The sequence below is a fragment of the Ambystoma mexicanum genome, chromosome 4p (assembly GCF_040938575.1).
Source record: "Ambystoma mexicanum isolate Mex_15411 chromosome 4p, UKY_AmexF1_1, whole genome shotgun sequence".
NCBI lineage: Eukaryota > Metazoa > Chordata > Amphibia > Caudata > Ambystomatidae > Ambystoma > Ambystoma mexicanum.
Window position 1 is genome coordinate 898296776 of NC_090927.1, and position 27276 is coordinate 898324051.

General features: G+C 47.0%; 1 protein-coding gene across 14 annotated transcripts in view; it reads right to left on the reverse strand.

The window, feature by feature from the left end:
* MAP3K7 (mitogen-activated protein kinase kinase kinase 7) overlaps positions 1 to 27276 on the reverse strand; it is a 1005666-nt gene that overhangs the window by 818067 nt on the left and 160323 nt on the right. For all 14 annotated transcript variants that reach the window (XM_069606471.1, XM_069606465.1, XM_069606460.1 and 11 more), the window contains exon 3: positions 1837 to 1902. In XM_069606471.1, coding sequence (XP_069462572.1) covers positions 1837 to 1902 — 66 coding nt within the window. The remainder of the gene's footprint in view (positions 1 to 1836; positions 1903 to 27276) is intronic.

Sequence of the window (27276 nt, forward strand, 5' to 3'; positions counted from 1 at the left end):
ATGTAGGCTGTGTGGTTACAGCATTGGTTGAGGAGGATGAGGTAGAGGAAGGCAGCCTAGCACTCCTAAGGAAGGAACAGCCTTTCTGAGAGCATTGCGGTGGTTCGATTTGTGTGGCGCCGTATGGAGGTGGTCCCATAGGAGTATTGCCCAGGTTGTCCGCGACTGAGTACAAGTGCATTTCACTTTGGTATCTTTAGCATTTGGTACATTTCCTACAGTGGTAAAGAACTGCCACACCCATGATTCTCTCTAGTATTGCGCTTCTTTCGTTGTGTAGGTCTTCCAGCTGGTGGTGGTGGTGGCTGTTGGGTATGCCATTTTTAACATATATAGCAGTTTTAGTTTTCCTAATATTCTTCCAAGTATGTGCTGTGTGCTAGATTGTTTATGTATAACGTGTAAGAATACGTGTATGCGCTGTGCCAGAGTACATTTTGAGCGTCAAAGTTCCTAGATTAGCTGAAAATGCAGTTCCGAACTGTTTGTGAAGTATGTACCGGTTCGCGAAGTGTGGACACGTTTGGGGACACGTGAACATGCGACACGTGGTCACGTGACACTGTCCGAAAAAAGTCTGCGATGGCGTCAGTGAACATCAACTAACAAAAATAGTGGAAAACGTTGCAAAAAGTGTACAGAAGTGTTAACAATTATGCTAGAAGGTGGGGAATGGCAGAATTTTAAGGTGAAACTTTCTAAAGTGGAGAGAAATGTTACTATATTGGAGTAAGTATGATATTAGTAAGTTGTAGCAAATTAGGGTGCACTGTGGTGTACCCAATTTCGGCCAACAACAATAAAGAGGGCACCTTCAGTTCACACAGTACGCTCAAGCCTCCCAGCTCGCATGCCTCCTTAAGATCAACAAATAAGGAGTTAACTAGTGGAGCCAGAATCTTATCGTACATTGACAAATAACGACAGAGCGCCCTTGCTTTGAGAGAGATTATGCCCTACTCAACGTATCGCTGAGTGCAGCAAGGAACTTGGGAGATTAAGAAGTCTTCTCCATATCAGGGCTTCCAAGTAGGACAGGTGCTCAATCATTGAGTAACCATATATCTCAATCCCATAAAGTAATTTTGGGGCGATTTTGCCCTCAAATAAGCACAGAAAGAGCAAGAGTGAAAACTTACCATACTTGGAATCGACCCTCCTTACTTAGCCGATTCGCCAAATTAACGGCATTTGTAGTCAGCCACATGCGAACGGCTAGAATGGAAGGCTTTGAATGAATCATGAAACCCAGATAGAGAAAAGACTCAATCCTCTCCACCGGTGCCGCTTGGAATGCCTCTTGAAGGGGATCTTCCTCCTGGAGCGAGAGAATTGCATCACCTTTGTAGTTGATGAATTTACTGACAATGAATGGGTTTTCACAAAGGAAGAAAATCCATCAAGAAGGTGTTGCAACCCAATTGGTATGTTGTCGAAAATTAGATAGTCATCTGCGTAACCCAACCATAAGGGTCGCAGAGCAGAGATTTTAGGTGTTGTCAGTGCTAGAGGTTGAAGATACTGATCCAAATCTGTCATAACATCAATGTGCATCGAGCAGAATAAGGAATCTGAGTAGTTTCAAGTTAAAATTCAGTTGGGTTGTGCAGCAGTCCTATAAAGGATACTTTTATTTTGCTAGCAAATTTGTTGCCTCTACAGCAGTTGAATTAATTCAGTGTGACCTTATCTTTTATCATAACTGAGCTAGCTATGCGCGCAACGAAGGGACATTTCACACTAGCCCAAAGGGACCCTGCAATAATATCAGCAATACAAATTATCCACATCATACATACAGGTCTTCAGATTCATGGGACTAAAAACAAAACTTACTGGATTGAGGCAGGCTCCGTACAATTTCACAATGTTAGGATGGTTCACACGAGACAACTGTCGAAGCTGCAACATATAAGGACAACATTTATTTGGCAGAGGATGACAATTTTTGGCAGACATTTTGCGATCGATGTAGATTAATGGCTAAGAACAGTGACGTCTTTGTTCTATTGAAATGATCGATAAATCTCTCTCAACACGCAATTTATTTATGTTATCAAATTCGGTAAAAATGCAATTTCATTTATTAAGAAACGCAAAACAATCATCAACACAGAAACTTATTAACTTGTAACCAATATGTGTGCAGCTGCTCTCCGTTTAAGATTCAGCAGTTGCAACCGTGGTATTTGTTAAAAGAGCCCATAGTCTGTGCTCTAGATTTTAGTTAACTACTTTGTAGCATGTCTCTCCGCATTATACAATCCACTGTGACACACTGATGTACCCAACAGATAATGTGGCACCCAATCGTGTTATTGTTGGCCAAATTGTATTATGTGCTTAAAAACACACAGGTCTATGGAAAAGTGTCCATTCTTTCTTAAATAAAAAATAATAATAATAATAAAGTGCCAATTGCTTCACACCCTACCCGTTTCGCTTTCAGAGTGTACTTAAATTCTGGGCCCCTGGTTACAAGTTCTAATATAATGGTGGGGAGAGATGTATGCCTCTTCCTAAAACAAGTCTACTCTCTCGACTTGTGATGTTCTGGTCCATCTACAGATTTCTGACAGTCAGCAGATACTGTCAGATATTTTCTGGCATCCAGAGCCTCTCCTAACGCTTCGAAACATATCTTCCACACTGAATCTTCTTTTCTTCGATCTTGCCATCTTAATTCCCTGCTGTCGTCTTACAGCTTGTTAATAAATATTAGGTCTCCCTTTTCTGTAACCTGGGGATTTCACAAGGCCCAACTCATGGTGTTCAATGGCTTTGACCCTCATTAATACCAATTTCCTATATACCAGTTGCCACCTTCCATGCGTCCCTGCCTTTCCGTCTCCTCTCTCTCCTCCATTTCACTTCTGGTCTTCTCTGGATACTAGGCTTTTTAATATTCCACTTCTCTCAATCAATCTCTCCTTCACAATAATGGGCATCTTGCTTCTTAGTTCCCCCATTTTCCTTTTGGAAACAGCCCTCCATTGTTCCCTCAATTTACTTTTAGGCAACTACTCCTCCCATTTCCTAGGCCGTTGTGCCCCTTTACTGGGTTTCTGTAGCATTCACAGTACATCTGTTCCTGCAAATCCCGGTGATAAATGCACTGCAATACCACCCAAACCTAATAGCATTACAGCAACTCAGTTCGTCGCCATTAGCGCCAGATCCGGATTTGCGGGGAGTGGTTCCAATGGCAAATCACCATTGCCATTGCCATTGGAACCAATGGGGCATTGTGGGTGCTATTACCGCCGACGCAAATTGCGCCACATAAATAGTGCCGCAAATGGGCAGAAAGTGGTTAAGCTCTACCTCCAACTCAGAGCTGGAGGTAAATTTGAAACTTTCCGACCAAACTCGGCATTGGGCAGCACAGTAATCCAGCAGTAACAGCGTTACCGCCGCATTTTTACCGCTCTGCCCAAACCATGATGAGGCCCCCAAAGGGTCTTGATTCCTGGGCTAGTACACCTTCTACAAGATCTCTTGAAGTTTCTCACCCCTTCTGTCCCTTAGTGTACCAACTGTCCCACAACTGCGCTGTTGTACCAATTATGAGTTTGTCAGGCCCTTCAATGCCACCTGCTAACAACAACTCTGCTCAGTATTTAGAATCTCAATATTTTTGGGACCAAGTACATGGACTGATCTTTCAGGCTCTCAATGTTATCCACCCATCAATCCAGAATGTGGTTTGTCAGGGAGATTGTTCTCTTCTTTCAAGTTTACACTCAAGTGTGACTATTTCCCAGAACCCAGCTGTCTGGTGAAGTTCACAGAAGATTTGGAAGAGCCCCAAACAAGACCAAAGGCCTCATTACGAGTTTGGAGGCAGCCATGCCTTTAATAAGGGCATGGCTGCCTCCAAACTCGGGTCTGGGTTCCCTGAATGGGGAAATACCGGGCCATTACGACTGGAGGGCTTGGTATTTCCCCATTCAGGGAACCCGGACCATCCCCATTCCCATTCCCATTTGTGTCCCCATAGGACTCAATGGGAATGGGGAGGGAGCTAACAACGGGCCCATTAATAACCAGACGTCCATAGCGGGTCCCACAAGGGAACCTCGTAATAGGGCGGAATGGGTTTAACGGCACCGGCACCATTAAACAGCACCATTACCAGCACCGTTAAACCCATTCCGCCAGCCTCCTAATGAGGCCCCAAGTCTCCTTCTGTATGCAATTCAATTTATTTATTTTTGACTGATAAGGGCAGACAGCTGGCACAGCTGCTTAGAAGCGCCACCAAAGAAAGGTGAAGTGAGGAAGGAGCGAGAGATTTTTTCCAGTTTAGAGAATATCTCCGGATCAGGGAAGTTCAGGGGGGGGATGAAGGAGATGTCTACATAAATGTTAACCATCTGGTAGCATATTAAGAGCATACAAATCATAAGTGCAGGCAAGGTGAGACTGTAATGTTTGTAAATAAGAAGGCATAACATGACTAATTGGAGACAGGTATAAATAGTGCTAGGGAACAGTGGTTCACGGTCCATCAAAGAGGGTCACAGAGTGGTAAAGGATTATTGAAAGGGTACAGTTATGTTGGATAGGACTTCCTGCATCAGCCACCACTGAATGATCCCTGAGCCTGGTTTAAATTAATTGGTTAGTCATTCTCCTCCAGTATTTCAACCCCGTTCTCAGAGCTAGGCTTAAAAGAAAATAATAATAATAATAATAATAATAATAATAATAATAATAATAATAATAATAATAATAATGTGGCCATCTTGGATCTGGCTCATGCCCAAAGACTCGGTTTGAGCATCTACCCTTCCATTCTATGCCCTAACACCTCCAGCAACCGCTCCTTCACAACAAACTCTCCCGATCCATATACTTACTGCCTTCACCACTGTGGCTCATCTCTGGACTCTCCAAGGAGACTGAGCACCTCTGTTAATGCATTTTATCAGTGGGGGCTTGCACTAGTTAGTGTAGGGCAACTCCCTGCGATCAGAGCAAGAAAATACAACCCGCTAGGGAAAAAGACTAGGTGCACCTGTTTGAGAGAAACAAGAGTTTTATTTTGTACACAAAAGAAATAAGGTGACATGGCATGATGAATCCAGGGCCACAGAGCTCTCCGACTTCTTTCGTATGAAATTCAGATTATAAACAAACAAATCGTCACTCATGACCTCCATATACAGTATTATTCCCCCACCCTCATTGGCTGCCGCCTATATACACACATGATAATGGTTACACATAGCCCATTCTCCAATTGGTTCAGCTGTCTTCTTACTCATCTTCACCACACGTGGGAAACATCTTCGTCAATCAAGAAATGTTGAAAGGCAATTTGTAAACATCAACTGGCACCACCCTACCTTTGATCCCAACCATGTCATTATCCATGCAAACTCAGTGGGACTCTTCAATGTCAACCTGGTCCTCGAGGACAAAGCAGCTCTTTTGTCATCCCAGACACGCTGGCGCCCCCATCATAACCTCCCTACTTACTGTACAGGCGTCAGTCTCGGTCCCCCCTGGCACAAAACCTAGATCATGTTCTCTGTTTTCCCCTTTATCAATTCCCCTCCTCAAGGGTGATCCTACCATCCCACTAATCAATCCAATTCACAACGAATTTAGAGCCCATTTCCCTGCACCAAAACGGTCTTAAATCTTGATCTGTGTTTTGGCATCCCAAGACCTCTGCCTTCGTTCCCAAGAATACGACCTTGGTACTAGGCCACAGCCCTTTTCTAAGTTAGCTGTACACATTCCTGCCTAATTGATTCTAAGGCCCAACTGATGTGGGGGGGGGGGATGTACATGTTGTAGAGGAGGGCCCCAAATACCTCTACCGGAAGTCCCGCCCCCATTCCGCCTATATGTTGGGGACCGGTAATTGCGACATGCACAAAGCCAATAATGGTACCTATACCACGAAGAGTTCTTGAAATGAGGTAGCCATTGGGAAAACCTATATGTATCCACAGAGAAATGACAGTCTACTGAAGGAAGTTCCGCAAGAAGTGTGAAAATGAATGAAAAAGAAGACTGGTGACATCACAAGAAGCTGAAATGAAGCACCTAGAAGAGATGCTAATGAAGAAAATATAGACCTTATAGAATCTGATGAAGCAACGTAATTACGCAACATTTCGGTAGCAAAATGAATTTTGCACGTGCAGAGAAGCACTGAAGAAAATGCCAAGCCATTTTACAAATGTACAGATGCAGTAACGCAAGTATACGAAGTAATCATAAGGCTGGCTATGTAGTAAATAGATTGCAGGCGATTCGCCAATGTATGGGATACATTACTCACCATAAACATATTTCTGATGCTTGTATCTGCTTAGATTCACATGCTATGCATAGGCCGACATCTAGTAGAAGCTGCAGAGTATTAGAGTTGTTTTCGAAATTCAAAAAGGGACATCGACAGGGCGTTCCAGTAATACTATCGCTAGTGTGACGTCCATTGTAACCATGGTCCTTCACGCGTCGAGGTCCCTCAGATTGTTTTGTTTCTGACATGAGGTAGCATGAAGTGTAGCGTGAGTACAGGTATCCAAGCAGATAACTATCAGAGAAGCGCATATAACATCTATGCACCTTCTTTCTCGTGGGAGAAAGGGTGGGTGCATGTGAATCTAAGCAGATACAAGCATCAGAAATACGATTACATTGAGTAATGTATCCCTTCTGAGGCTTGTGGAATCTGCTTAGATCACATGCTATGCATAGATTAGCGAGCTGTGTTATGAGAAGGTGGTGGGTTGTGAGAGGGATCAGCGGCAAATAGAGGTTTTAGAACCGCTTGTCCCACCTGTGTATCGGCTTTGGAATGAGTGTCAATGCAGTAGTGCTGAGTGAAAGTGTGTACTGAGTTCCATGTAGCTGCTTTGCAAATGCTGTTTTAGGGGACATTTGCAATAAATGCCAGAGTAGCTCCTGTGCTCCTTGTGGAGTGAGCTCTTGGTGTGAAAGGCAGTGTCTTGTTTGATAATGAATAGCACAGTTGTATACATCCGACTATCCATCTGGAGATGGCATTATTTAAAAAAAGGTCTCCTCTGCCTAGTGCTATGGAGACAAACCGTTGGTCTGTTTTCCTAAGTGGTGTGGTCTTGTTTACGTAGTAAAGGACCGCCCTCCTCAAATCCAGTGTGTGGAGTTTTACCTCAGCTGAGCTAGTTGGGTTCTGGAAGAAGGCCGGCAGCTCAATGGATTGGTTCACGCGGAATTTGGAAATGAACTTAGGGGAGAACCTAGGATGTGTACGTAAAACCAATTTGTCCTTGTGTATAACAAAGAAAGGGTACTGCACTGACAATGCTTGCAATTCACTTACTCTTCTTATGGAAGTAATAGCCACTAAGAAGGCAGTCTTGTATGTCTGGTGTTTAATACTTGACTTATGCATAGGCTTGAATGGGGGTGGGGGGCCCCATGAGCTTTGCAAGTACTACATTGAGATCCCAGCCTGCCGGTGGGTTTGAAACTGAAGGGTGGAGTCTCTTTACTGCTTTAATGGCTGGAATTTTCCACCACAATACCTTACTTTGAGAGGTGGTGTATGTTGATAAAGCCGCCAGGTGGACCTTTATGGAGTTGAATAGTAACCCCGAGTCTAACAAGTGGAGCATACAATTTAGAATGTGAGAAGGAGTACATTCTATGGAGTTTGTTTGGACTGACAACAAATTACAATATAAATCTCCTCCACTTGTCGAAATAACAGTGTTTGGTTTACATGCCTCGTTGAGGATACCCATACACTGCTGTGGCAGATTAAGTTGTCCGAACTCTATGACCTCAGGAGCCATGCTGCCAAGTTCATTGAGTGTAGTCGAGGGTGTACTGTTATTCCCCGTGTTGGGTCAATAGATTGGTCTAGCATGAGAGTTTGATGGTATTGCACATCGCCAGTTTGCACAGATGTGAATACTATGGCTGCCTTGCCCACATGGGAGCAACTAGGATGAGAATCATCGGTTCTCTGTGAATCTTGTTCACTACCCTGCTCATTAAAGAAGTTGGGGGGGGAGTGCAAGCATAAGCAAATCTACCCGACCAGCTCATACATAGGGCGTTCCCCTTGGAGTCTGGTTGAGGGAACCTGGACGCGAAGTCTGGGCATTGCTTGTTTTCTTTTGTAGTACAAGTCTAGTGTGGGGTTACCCCAATGTGAGTGGTCTACGACACTTGGTTTAGCTGCCACTCGTGTTCCTCTGGTAGGGGACCTCTGCTCGGGGAGTCTGCAAGAATGTTGAGTACCCCTGGTAAGTGTTGGGAGGTTTGGTACATCCCCCGCCTGAGTGCCCGTCTCCATATTTTCTGTGCCAGCTTGGACAGACTTGGAGAGTGTGCCCCCCCCCCCGCTTGTTTGGGTAGCAGGAGACCAAGTAGAAATACTAAGTCACGCAGCCACTCTCCATAGAACCCAACCTGGGTATGTAGTTAGTCAAAGTTAAAGGAAATTAAATCATGTAGCAAAAGTAGTGCTCTTGGTTAGAAAGAAAAAAGTCTTCCGTTGTTTTTCAGAATTAATTTTTATCAAAAAACGGTCTCAACGTAGAGAAGTCACTAATACTTTCTTAGTGAGGAAGCAATTGCCACAACTTATTAGTAAATCAGACCATATATGCCAATGCATTTAGGAAAACAATTTCCTTCATCAGGGCGAGTCTAGAAGTAATAGATTAGGGTTCACAATCAAAGTAAAACAAAACAATGTCATGCAGCATAAAACAAGAATGTCATACAACATAATTGCAAAGCAAAAAACATACCATCCAGTTGTAGCTTTCAAAAGAAGGTAATGTGTCAGGAAAAAAATAAGAAAAAAAGAGAAAAGTAAGTAATCTATCCGGTGTTCATGTAAAATAAAACAATAAGGTAATGAAAGACTCATTTACTTGAGTGTGGTAGCTTGCTAGATACATAAGTGGTACTGAGTAGACACGGAAGCCATTGGGGTATACGTATGAAGTGCCAGATGCGAGATCAGGGCAGGCAAAAAGCCATCACTGCTGCGGCTGGGAGTAAAAGAAAGCCGTAATCATTATAGGTTAGAGTCTGGTCCGTGCGTAGGAACCCAGGAGTGTAGTAAACATAACGTATGTCTCACGGGTAGGGTAAGATCCTTCCACTGCCGGCGAGCGAAAACTGAGGCTGCCGCATCGAAACGTTGCCCTAGCAACGTTGCTTTTTATAAGCACGTGACCGCATTGCGTCCCAAATGGGCGCGCGGTCAAAACTCATGCGGTTATCAAGACAATGAGCTTGACATTTATCTGGCCTACTGTGTTGATAAAGCTAATTATCATGTACAAAAATAGAAAGAAGAAAAAACACAATGCATAGATATAGAAGAAATGCTCAAAATTGAGGTAGGTATGTAAATAAAAAACGAAGCATGCGCATCAATAAGTAGAACATATAAACCAATATTCAACAGTATTCTGCAACCCTGTAGCGGTTGGTGTCGTCAAAGGGCGGCACCTCGGGTCCCCGACAGGAAGTCCAGGATGTGTGGCAGGGTTGCTAATTATTCCACAAAACTATAAGTTAAGGAAAGTGCATGTGGTGATCATGATTGGAAGAATATAGAACATAGAACATAATGCATCAAGGGAAACAATAGTATGCAGAATTATATGGGGACACAGCAATCATAACAAAGAATAACACTGGATTATATAAAACAGTAGTAATTAATTTCCTCATTGAGCCCATTGGGGGCTAAGCTGCTAAATTTATCAATCCAAAAGGTCTCTCTGCGGTTAAGCCGCAGGCCCAAGTCCTCATGCGGGTTATTCTTTGTCAGTACTTCAAGAATCAAAAATCTTATCTGTGTGAGCTTATGACCATTTTCAACCCAGTGGCGAGCCACAGCCGAGTTGGGATTGGCATTGCGGATGCAGGACCGGTGTTCATTCCACCGTATCTTGGCCGTTCTCGTGGATTGACCAACGTAGTATTTCCCACATGGACAGTTGATACCATAGATAGTGTTAACACTGTCACAGGTCCCAAATATTTAAAGGAAAATCTTCTTCCCTGTACTTGGATGGTAAATGACCCTTGATGACTGAGTTAGTTTATGCAGTGGAGACAAGGAAATGTGCCAGTCTTTTGTGTAATCAGTCCTTTAGAGGGTGGTCTTGTGTGCACCAGTTCATCTCTGAGTTCATCTCTGAGATTCTTACTTCTCTGGTTGCAGAGAATTCATACTTTCAATATCTCAATCAGTTCTTCTTACAGACTTCCGGTACATCTATGGGCACCACTATGGCACCCACATACGCCAATTGCTTTATGTACAAGTCATTAGAGAAGGCCCCCTGGCCTGGTTCGCGCTGCTGTGACCTCTTCTAAGGTGATGCGCAGGGTTCGGAAGACGGACTGGACCGGGCCCCCAAATCTGGCTTGTCTGGCTCGCAGAAGTATCCTTCTGTAGACGAAAATAGGGGATTAACTGTCTGCGGGGTAATGCAATCGGCCTCCCACTTTCCCCTCTCACCCTCCTCGATACCCTTCTGTGATTTCTCGTAGCGTCTCACCTTAGGGTCTGGAAGGACGAGCTCTCCATCCTGCTTCTGATGTAGGGGCGCGTTGGTATCCAGTTACTTCACTGGATTTTCGGATTGGTGAGAACCAAACTTGCTTAGCTTCCAGGTAAGTTTTTTGATAAGAGGTTCCCCTTGTGTCCATGCATTAATGTACTAATGCTAGTGTCTTTTTTCCCATAGGGGCCGGGGTACGGAATGCCGGGGAACAGGCACCGACCCAAGATGAGAGATGAAATCCTTGTAGAAATCAGGTACGTCTTTAATGAGCGTTTTTTGGTAATGTCTTTTAGTTCGCTCATTAACGCTGATGTCTCTTTTTCCCCTTAGGGGCCGGGGTCCGGAAATGCCAGGATGCAGCGCGGACCCGAAATGAAGAGGGAATGAATCAACAGGTAAGTCTTAACATGGAGATTTAGCTTTCCTTATTCCCTTCTCTCTCACCTTTTGTTCTGGTCTTTTTCTCCCTAGGCGCTGGGGCGTGACTGCGAATCCGGATGATCGCTGCTGAACATGGAGGCGCCCTGTAAAGGTGAGTGGAATGCGGCGCTGCAGCGATCGACGCGATGAGCTTTTAAATTAAAGTCTTCCTTTTCAGGATTGTCGGCGAGATGTCTCTGGGATGCGGATTTAGCAGGTAAGGACTTTTCCTTCTTCTGTTCTCTTCTTCTCTTCCTTTGCAGGTGATCCAGGATGCTGGCAGGCGTGGCAGAAGTCAGGATGCAGGAGCAGACACGGTGAGCATCCAGCTGCTAGATGCAGAACAACGCGAAGCACGTGTGGCTGTTCGGGTGGGGTTTAAATAGCCTTGGAAGAAGTTCCAGGTATGTATCCTTCCTCCAATCAGGTATGTATCCTTCCCCGACCACGCCCGGATGGTAAATTAGTCCCACAGGTAAAGTAGTTCCTTTTAGGCCTCAAGGAGGCCGGGATCCTGCAGCATGGTCTGCATCAGGTAAGTGCACCCAAGCACTCCCTATGGCGCCAGGACTGATGTCTTTTATGAGCCTGGCGCGATAGGCGCCAGGACACTGTCCAAAGGGCCCCTATATGGGGTTGCTGGGTTCTTCCTTGGGGACTGGATGTCCGCTTTCGGGGACGCAGGGCTTGAACCGGCTCCCCGGAAGCGGGCATCATGACAACTGTGTCCCCAGATAATTCTGCATACTGTTGTTTCCCATGATGCATTATGTTCTATATTCGTCAAATACTGATCACCACACGCACTTTCCTTAACTTATAGTTTTGTGGATTAATTAGCAACCCTGCCGCACATGCTGGACCTCCTGTCTGGGACCCGAGGTGCCGCCCCTTTGATGACACCAACCGCTACAGGGTTGCAGAATACTGTTGAATATTGTTTTTTATTTTCTACTTATTGATGCACATGCTTCTTTTTTATTTACATACCTACCTCAATTTTTAGTATTTCTTCTATATCTATGCATTGTGTTTTTTCTTTTTTCTATTTTTGTACATGATAATTAGCTTTATCAACACAGTAGGCCAGATAAATGTCCGATTTGCTCATCGTCAAGCTCATTGTCTTGATAACAGCATGAGTTTTGACCGCGCGCCCATTCGGGACGCGATACGGTCAAGTGCTTATAAAAAGCAATGGTGCTAAGGCAACGTTTCGATGCGGCAGCCTCAGTTTTCGCTCGCCGGCAGTGGAAGGATTTTACCCTACCCATGAGACACATGGTACGTTTACTACACTCCTGGGTTCGCACCACGGACCAGACTCCATAATGATTACGGTTTTCTTTTACTCACAGCCGCAGCAGCGACGGCTTTTTGCCTGCCCTGATCTTGCATCCGGCACTTCATACGTATACCCCAATGGCTTCCGTGTCTACTCAGTACCACTTATGTATCTAGCAAGCTACCACACTCAGGTAAATGAGTCTTTCATTACCTTATTGGTTTACTTTACATGAACACCGGATAGGTTACTTACTTTTCTCTTTCTTTTTCTTATTTTTTTGCTGACACATTACCTTCTTTTGAAAACTACAACTGGATGGTATGTTTTTTGCTTTGCAATTATGTTGTATGACATTCTTGTTTTATGCTGCATGACATTGTTTTGTTTTACTTTGATTGTGAACCCTAATCCATTACTTTTAGACTCGCCCTGATGAAGGAAATTGTTTTCCGAAATGCATTGGCGTATATGGTCTGATTTACTAATAAGTTGTGGCAATTTCTTCCTCGCTAAGAAAGTATTAGTGACTTCTCTACTTTGAGACCGTTTTTTGATAAAAATCAATTCTGAAAAACAACGATAGACTTTTTTCTTTCTAACCAAGAGCACTACTTTTGCTACATGATTTAATTTACTCTAACTTTGACTAACTGCATACCCAGATTAGGTTCTACGGAGAGCGGCTGCGTGACTTAGTATTTCTACTTGGTCTCCTGCTACACATATTTTGAGTCAGGGTGTCTCCAGACTCATCGTAGCCAGCTCCTTAATTTTTTGGAACAAATTGTCTTGAGTAAGATTCTTTTACTACAATTTTGGATACCCGATACGAGTGGATTTTTTACCAAGTGGTGCCCACTCATTTCTCTTCTTGCCCCCCCGCTTCTTCACATAGAACATTGCAATGGTGCTGTCTGTTAGGATTTGAGCCGACTGGTTTGTCAGCTGCGCTTCGAATGGTTGACGCGCTTTGAATACTGCTAGGAGTTCCAGCAGGTTGATGTGGTTCTGTGAAGTGATGCGAGTCCACAGATCATGTGCTGTGGGGTGAAGGTAATGTGTCCCACCCGGAGAGCGATGCGTCTGTTATAACGATCGCTTGCGCTTCCGGGTCTTGGAAAGGTTTTCCCCTTTAACAGGTTATCCTTTGTCCACCAGCGTAGGTTTTGTACTAGTTTTGGTGAAAAGACCACTCGATCGTCCCACTGACCTCTTGCCTGAGACCATCATTTCGCCAATCACTCCTGCATGGGGTGCATGCGCAGACATGAGTGTAGGACGAGGTAAATGCCTAGGAATCGCATTGCTTTGCGTACACTTATCTGGTGACCAGCTTGATACAGAGGTATTTGCCGTAGCATGTTTTGAACCCTTTCCATAGATGGAAAGACTAACCCTGCTTCCATGTTTAGGACAGCTCCTAGGAACTGTTTTTTTATGTTGAGCTTGACTTTTTCTCATTTATTGAGAAGCCCAATTGGAAGAGAAGGTTTATGGTTCTTTGCATGTTTTGCTTGCAAAGTTGGGGTGATTCCCCTGTGATCAGCCAGTCGTCCAGGTAGGGGTACACTGGGATTGCCTCCCTGCGCAGGTGCACTGCCACCACCGCCAGTGCCTTGGAGCAGATGATATTCCAAAGGGTACCACCTTGAATTGGTGGTGCTGGTTTGCTATTTTGAAACACAAGAGTCTTCTGTGGACTGGGAACATTGAAATATGAAAATAGGCATCTTTCATATGCAGTGTTGCCATGTAGTCTCCCCGTTTTAGCTGGAGGATTACCTCTTGTAGCGTTGTCATGCAGAATTTTTGTGACTTTACATAAGTGTTTGCAGGGCGCAAGTCTAACACTGGGCGCATAGATAGATCTTATTTTGGCACAAGGAAGTAGGTTGAATAAATACCCTTGTTTACCGCGTTCGCTGGTACGATCTCTATGGCGTCCTTGTGTAGCAGCGCGCTGACCTCTTCTAGAAGGATGAGCAGTTCCTCCTTATTTTCTGTGAAGTGGGGGATGGTTCGATAGTTTTTGGATGAGTTCCACACAACCTCCCGCTGTCGATCGCACTTATCTGTGGTGCTTCCCTTCCATGCATGGATGAAGTGTGAGTTGCGCCCTCCTACTGGAGAGGCATGGGAGGGTACTTATAGTGGGCTGTCATTGCTTAGGAGATGTACCTCCACCTCTGGATGTGGAGGACATCCCCGGCCACGAGATCGGCGCTGGCCTCTTTGGTATCCCTGTCAAGCTCGGCCGTGGTTATTTCAAGAAGAACCTTGACCCTGTCCGTAACTGGATCCTTTCAGAGTTTTGGCCATGAAACCGACAAAAATTGCTTCTGCCTCTCTGGCCTGGTGGTTTGTTCGTCAGATGGCCTAGAGATTTTAGAGTGTGATATTCCTCCTTGGCGGACTTTAATGCCTCTTCTACGGCTTTGCCGAATAAGACTGTAGTTTCCACTGGCATATTAAGTAGCGTAGCTTGGGTCTCAAGTATGAAGCCAGACTGGCATAGCCATGTGTGGTACTTAATTATGGTCCCTTCGGGCAATAAACCTGCCCGCAGTATCTGCGGCATCTTGGTTGTTTTTAAGAATGCAGCTGGATGTAGCCTTGCAGTCCGCTGCTACCAGGGCCAGTTGTGACTTCAGAGGCTCGGGAGCAGAAGCTATCAGGGAAGCTATCTAGTTATCTCATCCCATTTGTGGCAATTATAGCTTGCCAACAGCGTCAAATTATTGGCGAGTCTGGTTTGGAAAGCTGCTCAAGTCGCTACTTTTCTCCCCATAGTGTAGAGTTTTTTGCTCTCCTTATCTGAGAGTGCCTCTGAAGAGGCTAGCGGTGTCCGTGCCCTTTAACGGGTTGTGGCAACCACGAGCGAATCTGGGTTAAGCTGGGCCCTGATGTAGAGTGGGTGTCATGATGCCTACCCCCGGGCATCCGGATCAAGCCCATCAGCCATGGGAGCAGGCATCCAGACATTTACAAAAACCCCAGCAGCCCCAGCTAGGGGCTGTCTGGGTTCAGTCCTGGCGCCATAGGCGACAGGCTCATAGACATTACTTACCTCATGCAGGCCATGCTGCAAATAAATCCAAGCCAACGCAAGGCCTGGATGGGACTATTTTACTACAGGGACTATTTTTTTACTCGGGTGCGGTCCTGGGGAACTTCTTTCATGGGACTACTTTGGAGGCTATTTAAACCACACCCGAACACATGCTTCGTGTTATTCTTCATCCAGCAGCGTGACTCTCCCCGTGCCTGCAGCCAGCATCCAGTCTTCTGCCACCCCGCCTCGAATCCGGAGCTCCTAGAATAAAGAGGAAGAAAAGGACAAGGTTAGAAAACAAACTTATTTCAAATTCCTCACCTGATTCCGGATCCATTTCATCTCCCGACCTGGAAAGTACATTAGTCCTGCACTCGTCAATTCGCCAGCTCCAGCACGGCGCCATACTCACCAGTTCTCACAGCATCTTTCGATCCAGCACTGTCTCCATTATTTCTTCGCCGTACTCCGGCACCTAGGGGCACAACAACAACAAGGTGAGCAAAGGGAATACCTCTTACCACCATAGACTTAACTGATTTACCACCGGCGGTATTATTCTCCATATCTTCATATGCCGCATCTGTAAAGAGGGAGAAAAACAACACGTTAACGCATGCAATAGTTACCGGACAGCGTTGGGTAACACAGACTCTTACCTGAACGCCAGCAGCAGCTACGAGACCTTCTCATGAACTCAGTTGCAACTTAAGGAAGGAAGGGGACAAGAGTGAACATCAGGCACATTGAACTCTTTGAACTTGATACTTACCAATCCCGCCTGGGACTTCAGAGTCAATGCTTACCGGAACTCTCCCAACGCCTTCAAACCAGTGAAGTAACTGGTATCTACGCGCCCCTGCAAGACACACAGGATGGAGAGCTCATCTTTTACAAACATAAGGTGAGGTTACTAAGGGGATATCGGAGGTGATTAGTGGGGGAGAGCGAGAACAGTTGGGAGGCCATCACTAAAACCCACAGGTGGCTAATCCCTGTCTCCACTTGCAGGAAAATACTTCTTTGGGTCCAGCAGACAAGACTAGGCGGGCCAGTCCAGACAGTCAACTGCACTACGCATTACGTTGACGGAGACCGTAGCTGTCCGGGTCCGATCGACACCCCTGTGGGGTCCAGGTGAGCATAACAGTGGGTCAGACGGTGCTGGGCGGAAAGGTTTCTCAACCTGCGGGTTGACTGCCCGTGTCTGGTTTGGCGTTTCCCCAGGAAGGTTGAATCCTTCTTTGGATAGAAGGTAGAAAAGGGGTGAATTGGGTGGCAGCTTTCTTGGGTTTGGATACCAAAGTGTTCAGCTGTCTTGGCGCCTCCTCCTCCTTCTCCTATAATAATAATAATGATCAGTCTCTTGGTAGGTTTCATTATCAGTGTGAACATTGTACATATCACTTTGTACTGGTTGGACTGGACTTGAAACAGGGAGTGTATCAGGTTGAGCTTTCTTAGTTGGGGGCTGGGAACTGGAAGCCTCAGCTGTTTGAGGTGTGGTTTGAAAGTTCTGGTATGCCTGTGTTTCCCCCCCCCCCTCCCCACCCCCTCAAAGAAATTGGCCATAAAAGTCATCCTAGTTATGACCCTGTCTATGTTTCCAGCAGTCCATGTGGCTGAACTTGGAATGACACCAGGGAACTGAGGGGTAGAGTCCTGTCCTAGGGGTGTAGGATGGCCCTGGGGTCTAGACTGGGCCGGAGTCTGAGGCTGGCTTTTGTTCTTTAACGCTTCTGCCAAGGAACTGGTCTGTCTCTTGGGGTCAGGGGCCTGCACTTGGGAACCCAACTGTTCCCCGTCGCCTTCACAGTCTCTAAAGACCACAACGCTGCCATCACTGGAGGCTCCCTCCACGTCCATGGCAGCCTCAGCCTGCATGGCGTGTTGTGCCCAGCGTTTACTTCTTCGGTCTCAAAGAGACTTTATCTTGAAGAGCTTGCAGGCTCAACAATGCCCCTCGTCGCAGTCACACGCTAGACACAATTTGCACACCCAGTGCTCGTCTACCCACAGGAATTTTTTATTCACGTGGCGCAACATTTAAAAGGAGTGTTCTCCACGATTATGGGGAAAGGCAGCCAGACTAGAAAGGGAATGGAGGGGAAAATGCATTCTACAATGACCCCTCCCCCCACTTTCCCTACTGTTAGGGCCTAGTCCCGGTACGGCCTTCCAAGGCCGAAAGGGTCTGTCGAGTATGGAATTATTTTCGCTGGTCGTCTTTTCCATCGCGTCGATTAAGTAGTCGAAGTTGATTCGGAAAAGGACAGAAAGAGTAACTAGTCTTCATTTTTCATAAACAAATGGAGTTAGCCGAAATGAACTCTGCGATATGCGTCCATCACGATGGCAGAAAAAACAATCTGGGGGACCTTGACGCGTGAAGGACCATGGGTACAATGGACATTAGACTAGGGATAGTAATACTGGCACACCCTGTCGACGTCCCTTTTTTATAGTTTCGAAAACAACAACTGTAATACACTGCAACGTCCACTAGATATCGGCCTATGCATAAGCATGTGATCTAAGCAGATTCCACAAGCCTCAAATATATAAATAAATGTATAAAATCTGGATGCTCCAACGCATTTTAGCAAACTTGGACCCTGTGAATGCAAGGGCTGGAAGTGTGGCGCAGTTGGATAAAATAGCTTATGGCGAATGAAGATTCCAGAAGGCTCACCTGGCCCAGTGTCAAGAGTCGGGGCTGCCAAGAGCCTGATTATCAATTCGAGAAGATACAGGGAACGTGCGAAGCGAGCTGAGCTTCCGTTTGAGGTGTAACAGAAAAACACTCGAAGTGCCAAGATTTCTTCATTTAATAGTATTTACTACAACGAAGGAGCTCAAAACGTGGTCTCTAGTCACATGGTCCGATGAAAATAGACTTTGGGGAGAGCTACACCGAGACCAGAAGATAAGGCCACGCCTTCACTCCCTTTTATTCTCAGGCACAGTGAGCCTTCGCAAGGCCGAGTTCAAACTAAGTAATTGAATAGCAGACCACAGGAGTGATGATGAATGTTGGGCTAATTGGGTGGAGAGGCATGACTAGGCCAACCCCCCCCCAGCACCTATGATAACAGCTTGCGTGCTTCTAGCGTGCAGAATATTCCAGAAGGGTACAAGCGTGCCAACCAATTGTAGAGAGCCAAGTATTAAGGAGCAGTATAGTTTGAGAAGCCAATAGTACATCATGTATTAGTCAAACACAGAAGATGACACTTGCACTTGGGATGGGCTTAGTTGTCCACCTGATCTCAGAGACACAATCACAGCTGATTCCCTAAAGAACGTTCCCCTTAAGACCATCGCATCCCCTAGTAGGTTTTCTTATTTTGCCACGTAGTAGGGTGTCAATAATGACACATTTTTAGTATAAAGTTGCGTTTTTATGAAATGTTTGAGAACTCGTTGAGCCAGCTGTGCGGCGTCCGTTGAGATCCGTTGTACTCCCCGTTTTAAAGACTTGTTATTAAAACAATTAATGTTTGAAACTTCCTGAGTCTGTCTGATTATTGATGCATGAGTAAGATCTGCATTCCCATCCATCTCAGATACTGTTACCTCATCTTAAAGGACTTGGTAGCAGAGGATGGTTCTAAAGAACCATCGATTAGAAGGCTTTTAAAACTTTCCCAATTTCGGGTGTCCTCCGCCATTTAGCTGGAGGATCACAAGGCTTCCTGTGGAGAGCGGCCAATATGACATGCATTACTCACCGTAAGAGCATTTCCGATGATTGTATCTGCTTAGATTCACATGCTGTGCATTTGGTCCGACATCCAGTGGTAACCGCAGAGTATTGCATCTTGTCTTTCGGGGACCAAACGGGGACGTCGGCATAGGCGTGTCTGTAACACTATTGTGACGTGTAGTGTACCCAAAATCCCTCACGCGCCGAGGTCCCTCCAATTGTATTTTTTCTGCCATGAGGGAGCCCAAGGCTATTGTGAGTGAGTACATGAAGAGAGAAAGTAGAAAGAAGTCTATGTTCCTTCCACCACGAGCGGGGAGGCAGGGAGGGTGCTTGTGACTCTAAGCAGATACAATCATCAGAAATGCTATTACAGTGAGCAATGCTAGTCCTCTGATGCTTGCTAATCTGCTTAGAATCACATGCTTTGCATAGACTATCGAGCGGTACCCGGAGTTGGAGGTGGGTTGTGAGAAGAACAGTAGAGAAAAGAGGTCTTATTACTGCTTGTCCCACCTGAGAATCAGATCTAGAATGAGTGTCTAGGCAATATTGTTTTGTGAAGGTGTGTACAGAACTCTAAGTTGCCGCTTTGCAAATGGACTCTAGGGGAACATTTGCAATGAATGCTATGGAAACCCCAGTGCCCAGAGTAAAGTGTGCTCTAGGCTTGAAGGGCAGTTCTCTCTTAGCAAGAGTGTAACATAGTGTGATGCATTTGACAATCCACCTTGAGATAGCCGATTTAGAGACAGGATCCCCTTCTCTACCAGCTGCCACTGAAAAGAAAAATTGGTTCGTTTTCCTCAGTGGTTTTGTTCTTTCTAGGTAGAACATGACTTCCCTGCACACATCTACTGTGTGTAGGCTTCTTTCGGCCATGCTAGTGGGATTCTGGAAGAAAGTGGGTAGTTCGATCGATTGGTTCACATGGAACTTTGAGATGAATTTAGGCGCAAATCTGGGATGAGTGCGCAGAACTACTTTATCGCTGTGGACTGTAACAAAAGGGTCTAGGACAGAAAGGGTACGTAGTTCGCTAACCCTTCTAATAGAAGTGATAGTCACTAAGAAGGACGTCTTGTTAGGTCTTTCAGACTTGCTTTCTGTGTTGGCTCAAAGGGAGATCCCATGAGTCTGGTAAGAACCACATTTAGATCCCAACCAGGAGCTGGGTGAGAAATGGGGGGATGGATTCTCTTAACCCCTTCCATATAGGCTTTAATCACCAGTTTTTTCCACCATGACACTTTTTTGTTGTGACGTGGTATAGGCTGAGAGAGTAGCAAGATGAATCTTTAGGCAATTGAAGACCAGTCCTACATCTAACAAATGGTTAGGTACAGCACAATGTGTGTGGGTGAGCAATCGATGGGATTGACACCCTTGGTACTACACCAGGTGACAAAGCGTTTCCATTTACTGGAATTATTTGTGTTAGGTTTCCTAGCTTCCCTGAGAATGTCCATGCATCTCCAAGGGAGCTGAAGGTGTCCAAACTCTATGACCTCAGGAGCTAGGCTGCTAAATTCAGAGTTTGTGGTCATGGGCGTAGGGTCTCCCACCCCTGTCCTGAGACAACATGTTGTACAGGCAGGGTAGTTTTGCTGGTGGGGAGGGGGACATTTCCATTAGATGAGCGAACCAAGGTTGGCGGGCCCACATGGGGGCTAATAATATCATGGTGACTGGTTCCTGGTGCATCTTGTGCACTATCCTGTTGAGTAGGGGAGTCGGGGGAACGGGGGGGGCGTAAACTAATTTTCCTGACCATGTTTTCCAGAGTCCGTTCCCCTTGGAGCGGTTCTAGGGGTATCTGGAGGCGTAGTCTTGGCATTGGGCGTTCTCCTGAGTTGCGAACAGGTCGATCTCTGGGAAGTCCCATTCTGCGAAGACGTTGGAAACGCCATTCGTATTCTATGGGCAGTGGGAAGCCTCTGCTGAGCACGTCTGTCACAAGATTTGAGTTCCCCTGGAACATGTTGGGACAACAGAAGCCTCTTGTGTTTGAGAGCCCACATCCAAATGTTTTGGGACAGCTTGATAGCCCTCGACAGTGTGTGCCCCCTCGTTTGTTCAGGTAATACATGGCTGTGGTGCTGTCAGTACCAGAACTGTCTTCCCTTGTAGTTGCGTCTTGAAGGCTTTCTGTGCCTTGAACACCGCTAATAGCTCTAGCAGATTTATATGGCTGGATGCTACTTGTGGGGACCACACTCAATGCGCCGTCTGCTGAAGCAGGTGCGCCCCCCACCCCATGAGAGATGAGTCTGTCGTGAGAGTGGCTTCCACTACGAGGGTGGTGAAGTATTTCCCCTTCAAGAGGTTTTTCCTCGACCACCACTGCAGAGAGAGAGAGAGAACGAGGGCTGGCGAGACAACTACAAGATCTTCCCATTGTCCGCTGGCCTGACACCACTGGCTGTTGAGCCACTCTTACATGGGACGCATGCGCACCTGTCCGTGGGGAACCAAGTATATGCATGGCGTCATCATACCTAGCAAGCGCATGGCCTTGCGTACCGTCACCTCCTGACTGGCTACATATTGAGGGATCTGAAAAAGGATGTTCTGAACCCTCTCGTTGGAGGGGAACACAAGGCCGTCCTTCGTCCGGATTAGAGACCCCAGAAAATGTTTTACTTGACTGGGGACTAGACTGGACTTTTTTTCGTTGATGGAGAATCCCAGACTGAACAGAAGGTCTACGGTCTTCTGGTTGTTCAAAAAACATGTGTCGTAAGAGTCCCCTGTTATGAGCCAGTGGTCGAAGTAAAGGTAAACCGGGACGGATAGTCTGCGCAGGTGTGCTGCCACTACTGTCAGGACCTTTGTAAACACCCTTGGCGCTGAGGTAATGCCGAAGGAGAGCACCTTGAATTGGTAATGCCTGTCCTCTATAACGAACCTTAGATATTTCCTGTGCGCTGGCAACATTGAAATATGAAAGTATGCATCTTTTGTATCCAATGTTGCCATGTGGTCCCCCTGTTTCAACAGTGGCATCACTTCCTATAGCGTTACCATATGAAACTTTTGAGGTTTTATAAATGCGTTTGCTGGGCGCAGGTCTAGAACAGGGCGCATGGTGAGGTCCTTTTTGGGTAAAAGGAAGTACACTGAATAAATACTCTGGTTTACCTGAAGAATAAGGACTGCTTCTATGGCGTCCTTTCCCAGAAGCACTTCCACCTCTTGATTCAGGCTCTGCAGATGGTCCGGCGAGAGGCGTCGTGAGAGTGGCGGTCTGAACTGTGGTGGTCGGGTGAATTCCATGCAGTACCCATGGGCGACCGTCTTTACAACCCACTGGTCTGAAGGTATCCCCTCCAATGCCGTAAGGAAAGATGTTAAATGGCCCCGGCCGCGGTGACATGGGAGGGGACCTGGATCCATTGGTCATTTCTGACCAGAGGCTGCGGCTCCTCTGGGATGTGCGCCTCTGCCTTTGCCGTGCCGTTGACCCCTAGGTGAGTTGTTGGCGGGTCTTCGGGATGTTTGTCCAGAATTCCAGTTTCCCGTATTGTAGTGGTTTTGACTTGCACAGGATTGCCCTCGAAAGGACTGACGAGAACCGCCTCGCCTCTTGGGGGAAGGTTTCGGAGTTATTTTTTGCAAGGACTTAAGAGTCTCATGCTCTTTCTTGGCTATCTCCAGGGCATCGTCGACCGCTTTCCCGAAGAGATTGGCCTCTTCTATGGGTTTGTTGATAAGGGCAGCCTGTGTTTCAGGCTTGAACTCTGAGTTGCGAAGCCAAGCGTGTCGCTTGAGTAGAGTGCCCTGGGCCAGTTACCTGCCTGCTGTTTCAGCAGTGTCCAGAGTGTTTTTGATAATCTTATGATTTACGTGCCTGCCCTCGGCCACGATGGCAAGAAGCCTGGGCCTTGCAGGTTCAGGAAACTCCTGGAGACCTTCTTGTACAAGGCTCCATTGTGCGTCTGCATAACTGGCAAGCAGCAAGGCGTTATTCGCAATGTGTGTGGTGTATGCAGCTGGCGAGGTAACACTAACACTCTTACCTAGGGCGTACAAACTTTTTGATTCCTTATCCGGATATGCCTTCCCTGTAGCAAGGGGTACCCCTGCCTGTTTTCGGGTGCTAGTGACTACCAAGGAGGCGGGGGTGGCGTGGCCTTTAATATATTGAGGGTCCAAAGGAGCTGGCCAAAATAGTTTTTCCACTCTTGGGTTGACTGCCTGGGTCTGAGCTGGCGTGACGAGGGAGGGAGCCAGTCTTCTTTTAACAGAGTTTAGGAGGGGAATGGCTTGGTTTAAGGGGGTTTCTCCTTGAGAATGTCCTCCACAAAGTCTTTCGGTACCGCCTCCTGAGTAGTGATCTGAAAGTTATCTGCTGCCTTCCTCAAGATGGCATTGAAGGCCATTTGATTGTCTACAGGCAAGGCCTGGTGAGCCGGGTTGGTTGGAGGAGAATCCAGGCATAGAACATCAGTGTCCTGATCTTGCGTGGGGAGCATCCATGGCTCAGTTTCCACCTGCTGGGTTTCCTCCCAGTTGTCCATGGCATCCGCCTGGTCCTCAGGGTAGTCCTGCAGGAAGGAAGGGTCTTCTTCGCTGTAGATGTCCTGGTAAGTGTCCATCTGGACCACATCTTCATGGTGGACAGAAGCCGAGGGCTGAGAGTCAAGATTTTCCTGGAAACGTGAAGCTGATCTTAAAAGAGTCTTCACAAGATCTCTTAGGGGAAGGATACTCTGAAAGCGAGACAATCCTTTCAAGACGGTCAATGCACCCTTCAAATCTATCCCTTGTCCGCTTAGAGGAACCAGAAGGGCCCAAAGGTGGAAAAACGTCGTTCTCTGCTCTTTGGTGTCGAAATTTGTCTCCAAGGGTGTTGGACAGAGGCTCCCAACTGTCCTCGCAGGTTTCGCGAGTATCGGGGCACCATGGCGTGTCTTTAGACTTGTCCGCGGCACGCTCCATGCGTTTCGACGGTGTCTTAGGTACCAGCCCAACCGCCAAAGTAATTCTCGTGATACTTTCCTCAATCTCCGCGAGTTAAAGGGTCAGAAGGCCCATCAGTAGATTTACTGCCTACCGCAGCGTCAGAGGGCCTAGCGGTAGATTTTTCGCCTGTGGAGAGGCCCAGTAGTAGCTTTTCGGGCCTACTGGGCCCTTGGGGAGCGCCGGAGCATCAAATGATCACACTTCGGCATGTAAACCCAATTTAGAGGTAACGCCCTTGTTTTTGGAGTGCACAGTCGCAAGACGCTGTTGTGGATGCAGGGAAGGCTGCTGATCTACCCGATCAGAGGAATCCGCTGAAATTTGACGGCCCTGTTGGCGCTTTCACCTTTTTCGACGGGACCGTTGAAATCAGTGGTGGGGTTGTGTGTTTAGTGTTTCGAAGTTTCTGTATGCCCCTGTCGCCGGGTGTTGTCCCTGAAGCGAGAATTGCGTCAGGCTTGGGTGTGGCGGAGCTAGAAGTGTCCGCCTCAAGGTCTATGACATCCGACACGGATGTTTAGTCATCGTCAGTGCCCAGTCACTTTCGTCGGGCGGGTGTGGCGGTGGGGGAAGAGGGTTCAGGCCGCAACATACCGATCGCGGCCCACCGCTTTACACGGCGCTCCTTAAGGGTCTTAGGCCGAAGGAGCTTACAAGCCGCACACCGCTTCTCGTCGTGATCTAAGGGGAGACAAGAATTACACGTTCTGTGCTCGTCTTTCCACAGGTACCCGACCCTACACTTAGGGCAGAACCTAAATGTTGCCCTTTCCATAGTGAAAGGTATAAACAAAGATGACCAGACCTAGAGGGCAAAGAGGGGGAAAGAGGGGGAAAGAGGAAAGACATAATGAAAGAGATGGCCACCCCGACCACACTCTGTCGGCCGGCCAGAGAGCCCAGCCACGTGGATGGCTCAGCCGCCAGATCTTAGGCACCGGAATCCACTGCCGTCGAAACTTCCCGTAGTCTCTGTCGAGGTTGCTTGATTCACCGTCGAAGTGACTTAAGGGGAAATACCCGACAAAGTCGGAATAAAGATAAACAATGTCTCTTTGTTACGCTCACCTGGTCTCTGCGGAGGCGTTGGGGGACGGTTGCAGCCCTCCCGGGGGTGAAGTCGCTCGGGTCTGACTTCGCCCTCTGCGTTTATGTGGTGACTGGTGGTAATAGGTGATGCTGCTCGGGACTGCTACTGTGTGGAGAATAGGGGACGTGAGTATGCCAGCTTGTGCCCTGATCCCCTTCCATAACCCTTCTCCGAAAACCGTGGTACCTGTGGGATGCGCTGTCCCTGGAAAGCTCACCCGTTGATTAGTTTTGGCAAGCACTCAGTCCTGCTGCTTCTGTTGGGGGCACTTGTATGATCTGGACCGAGTTCCTTCACTGGCCCCTTGCAAATGGTATTCAGTCCTGCTGCGACTAAGCCACTATACTTCAGGTAAGTGTTCCCGTTTGCCTTTGTCTTTCCTGGTCTGTTTTAGTTGTATTGTAAAGTTTGTGGTCTTGTATTGCTGTCCGTTCCACTTCTGATGTTTGCTCTTTTGCTTTCTTCCCTTGCAGGTGATGTTGCCGGCCCGGCAGAAGCTGCGAAGCACAAGGCGGCAGCTGGAGGGAATGAGGAACGAAGCTGCAGTGGTACAGTATCTGGTAAGTTGTGAACTAGGGGGCGCGCAGGGTTCAAATGCGGCACGGCCCTAGGACGGATGTTCTAACCTTGTCTTTCTTCTTCTTCACAGGGTCCGGGTTCATGGATGCAGAGTGTGGTGCTGCAGCGTCGAGATCAAGGTCACTGGGTGTCAGGAGATGAGTCTGCAGATGAAGCGATGAAGCACCGGTTTCCTGGAGGTGAGTATGGAGGAGAAAACCTGGGTTTAAAAGATAAGTAAACTGGTCTAAGCGGCAGTGAGCGTCACGTTGCACGCGAGTGCACAGTAACGCAAAGCACCAGCCTTAAGGATGGAGCAGCTTCTAGCTGTGCTTCTGAAGCCACGCCCACCAGGTTCAGCCTGCCTGCCACACTTGATTAGTCAGCACATGAAGACCAGGCCCAGGGAGCCACACCCGATGAGTCAGCACATGAGTCAGCTCCTGGAAAGTTCTTGTAAAATAAAAGCACTCCTGCACTGAAATAAAGTGTTCCTGCGCACATCTCTATATGAGCCTGGCGCCAAAGGCGCCAGGACTGAGTCCAGCCAGGGCCCCTGTGTTTATGGGTCCCAGAGGGACATAAGTGAGTCAAGTGACCCATTGCCCCCATCACTAGATGGTGTGGTTTTTGTGTTCTGGGGCCTGTGGCCATGACAAACTTATGAAGAGCTCTGCTATAGGGCGACTAGTATCTGGACGGAAAAAAACAATCTGAGGGACTTCGGCGCGCGAGGGATTTTAGGTACACTACACATCACGATAGGGATAGTGTTACAGACACGCCTATGCCGACGTCCCCTTTTGGTCCCCGAAAGACAAGATGCAATACTCCGCGGTTACCACTGGATGTAGGACCATATACACAGCATGTGATTCTAAGCAGATTAACAAGCATCAGAAAGAAATCTTGCAAGAAGACTGAATCAGGTGGGACGGAACACTCTTTCACGAAATCCCTCCTGGTTTCCACAGGCGCTGAGCGGACCGCATGAGACAATGGCCGGTTGGAGGAGGAGAATATCCAGAGTGTCAGGAGCTGAAAGGCGAATGGTGAGTGGATTGAGGGGACTGGCAAAAATGTGGGAAAAGGGGATTGTGGTAAAAGAAAGTAGTAACAGGAGGTTGGTCGAGTAATATAGGACGAGGAGCATCCTACGTCCTACGCTCAAGGAGCGTCTAGAAGGAGTCATTCCAAAACCCAAAGTGGGTACTTAGGCGGCACATGGACAAGGTCTGTGAGAGGGAATGATTCAAACTCCTATCAGAGTATTTTTAGGGGCAAGAGATAGCAGCGGAGAGCACTGAGAAGATATATGCAAAAGTCGACTAGTTTGTGTATTTAAAAAGTGAAGTGTCGAAGAACGACAAAAATAGGCTGTGTTGAATAAAGGTGAAAAGTGGTTATCTATCTTTTAGTAATTATCGGCGCCGACCAAACGGGTTGATTGGAGTAAAATGAGAAGTGGAGGCTTTGGGGCGTGAGGGGGGGGGGGGGCAACTGTTGGTGCAAGCTCATATTTGTTATTTTTCTGAAAACATATTTTGTGTAAATCAACAGTTAGTATCGACAGTCAATTAAGGCTCATCGCAATGGGGGATGTTACTCCACTGATGCATCTTTGCAAGCAACTGCCAAAACAAGCACCCA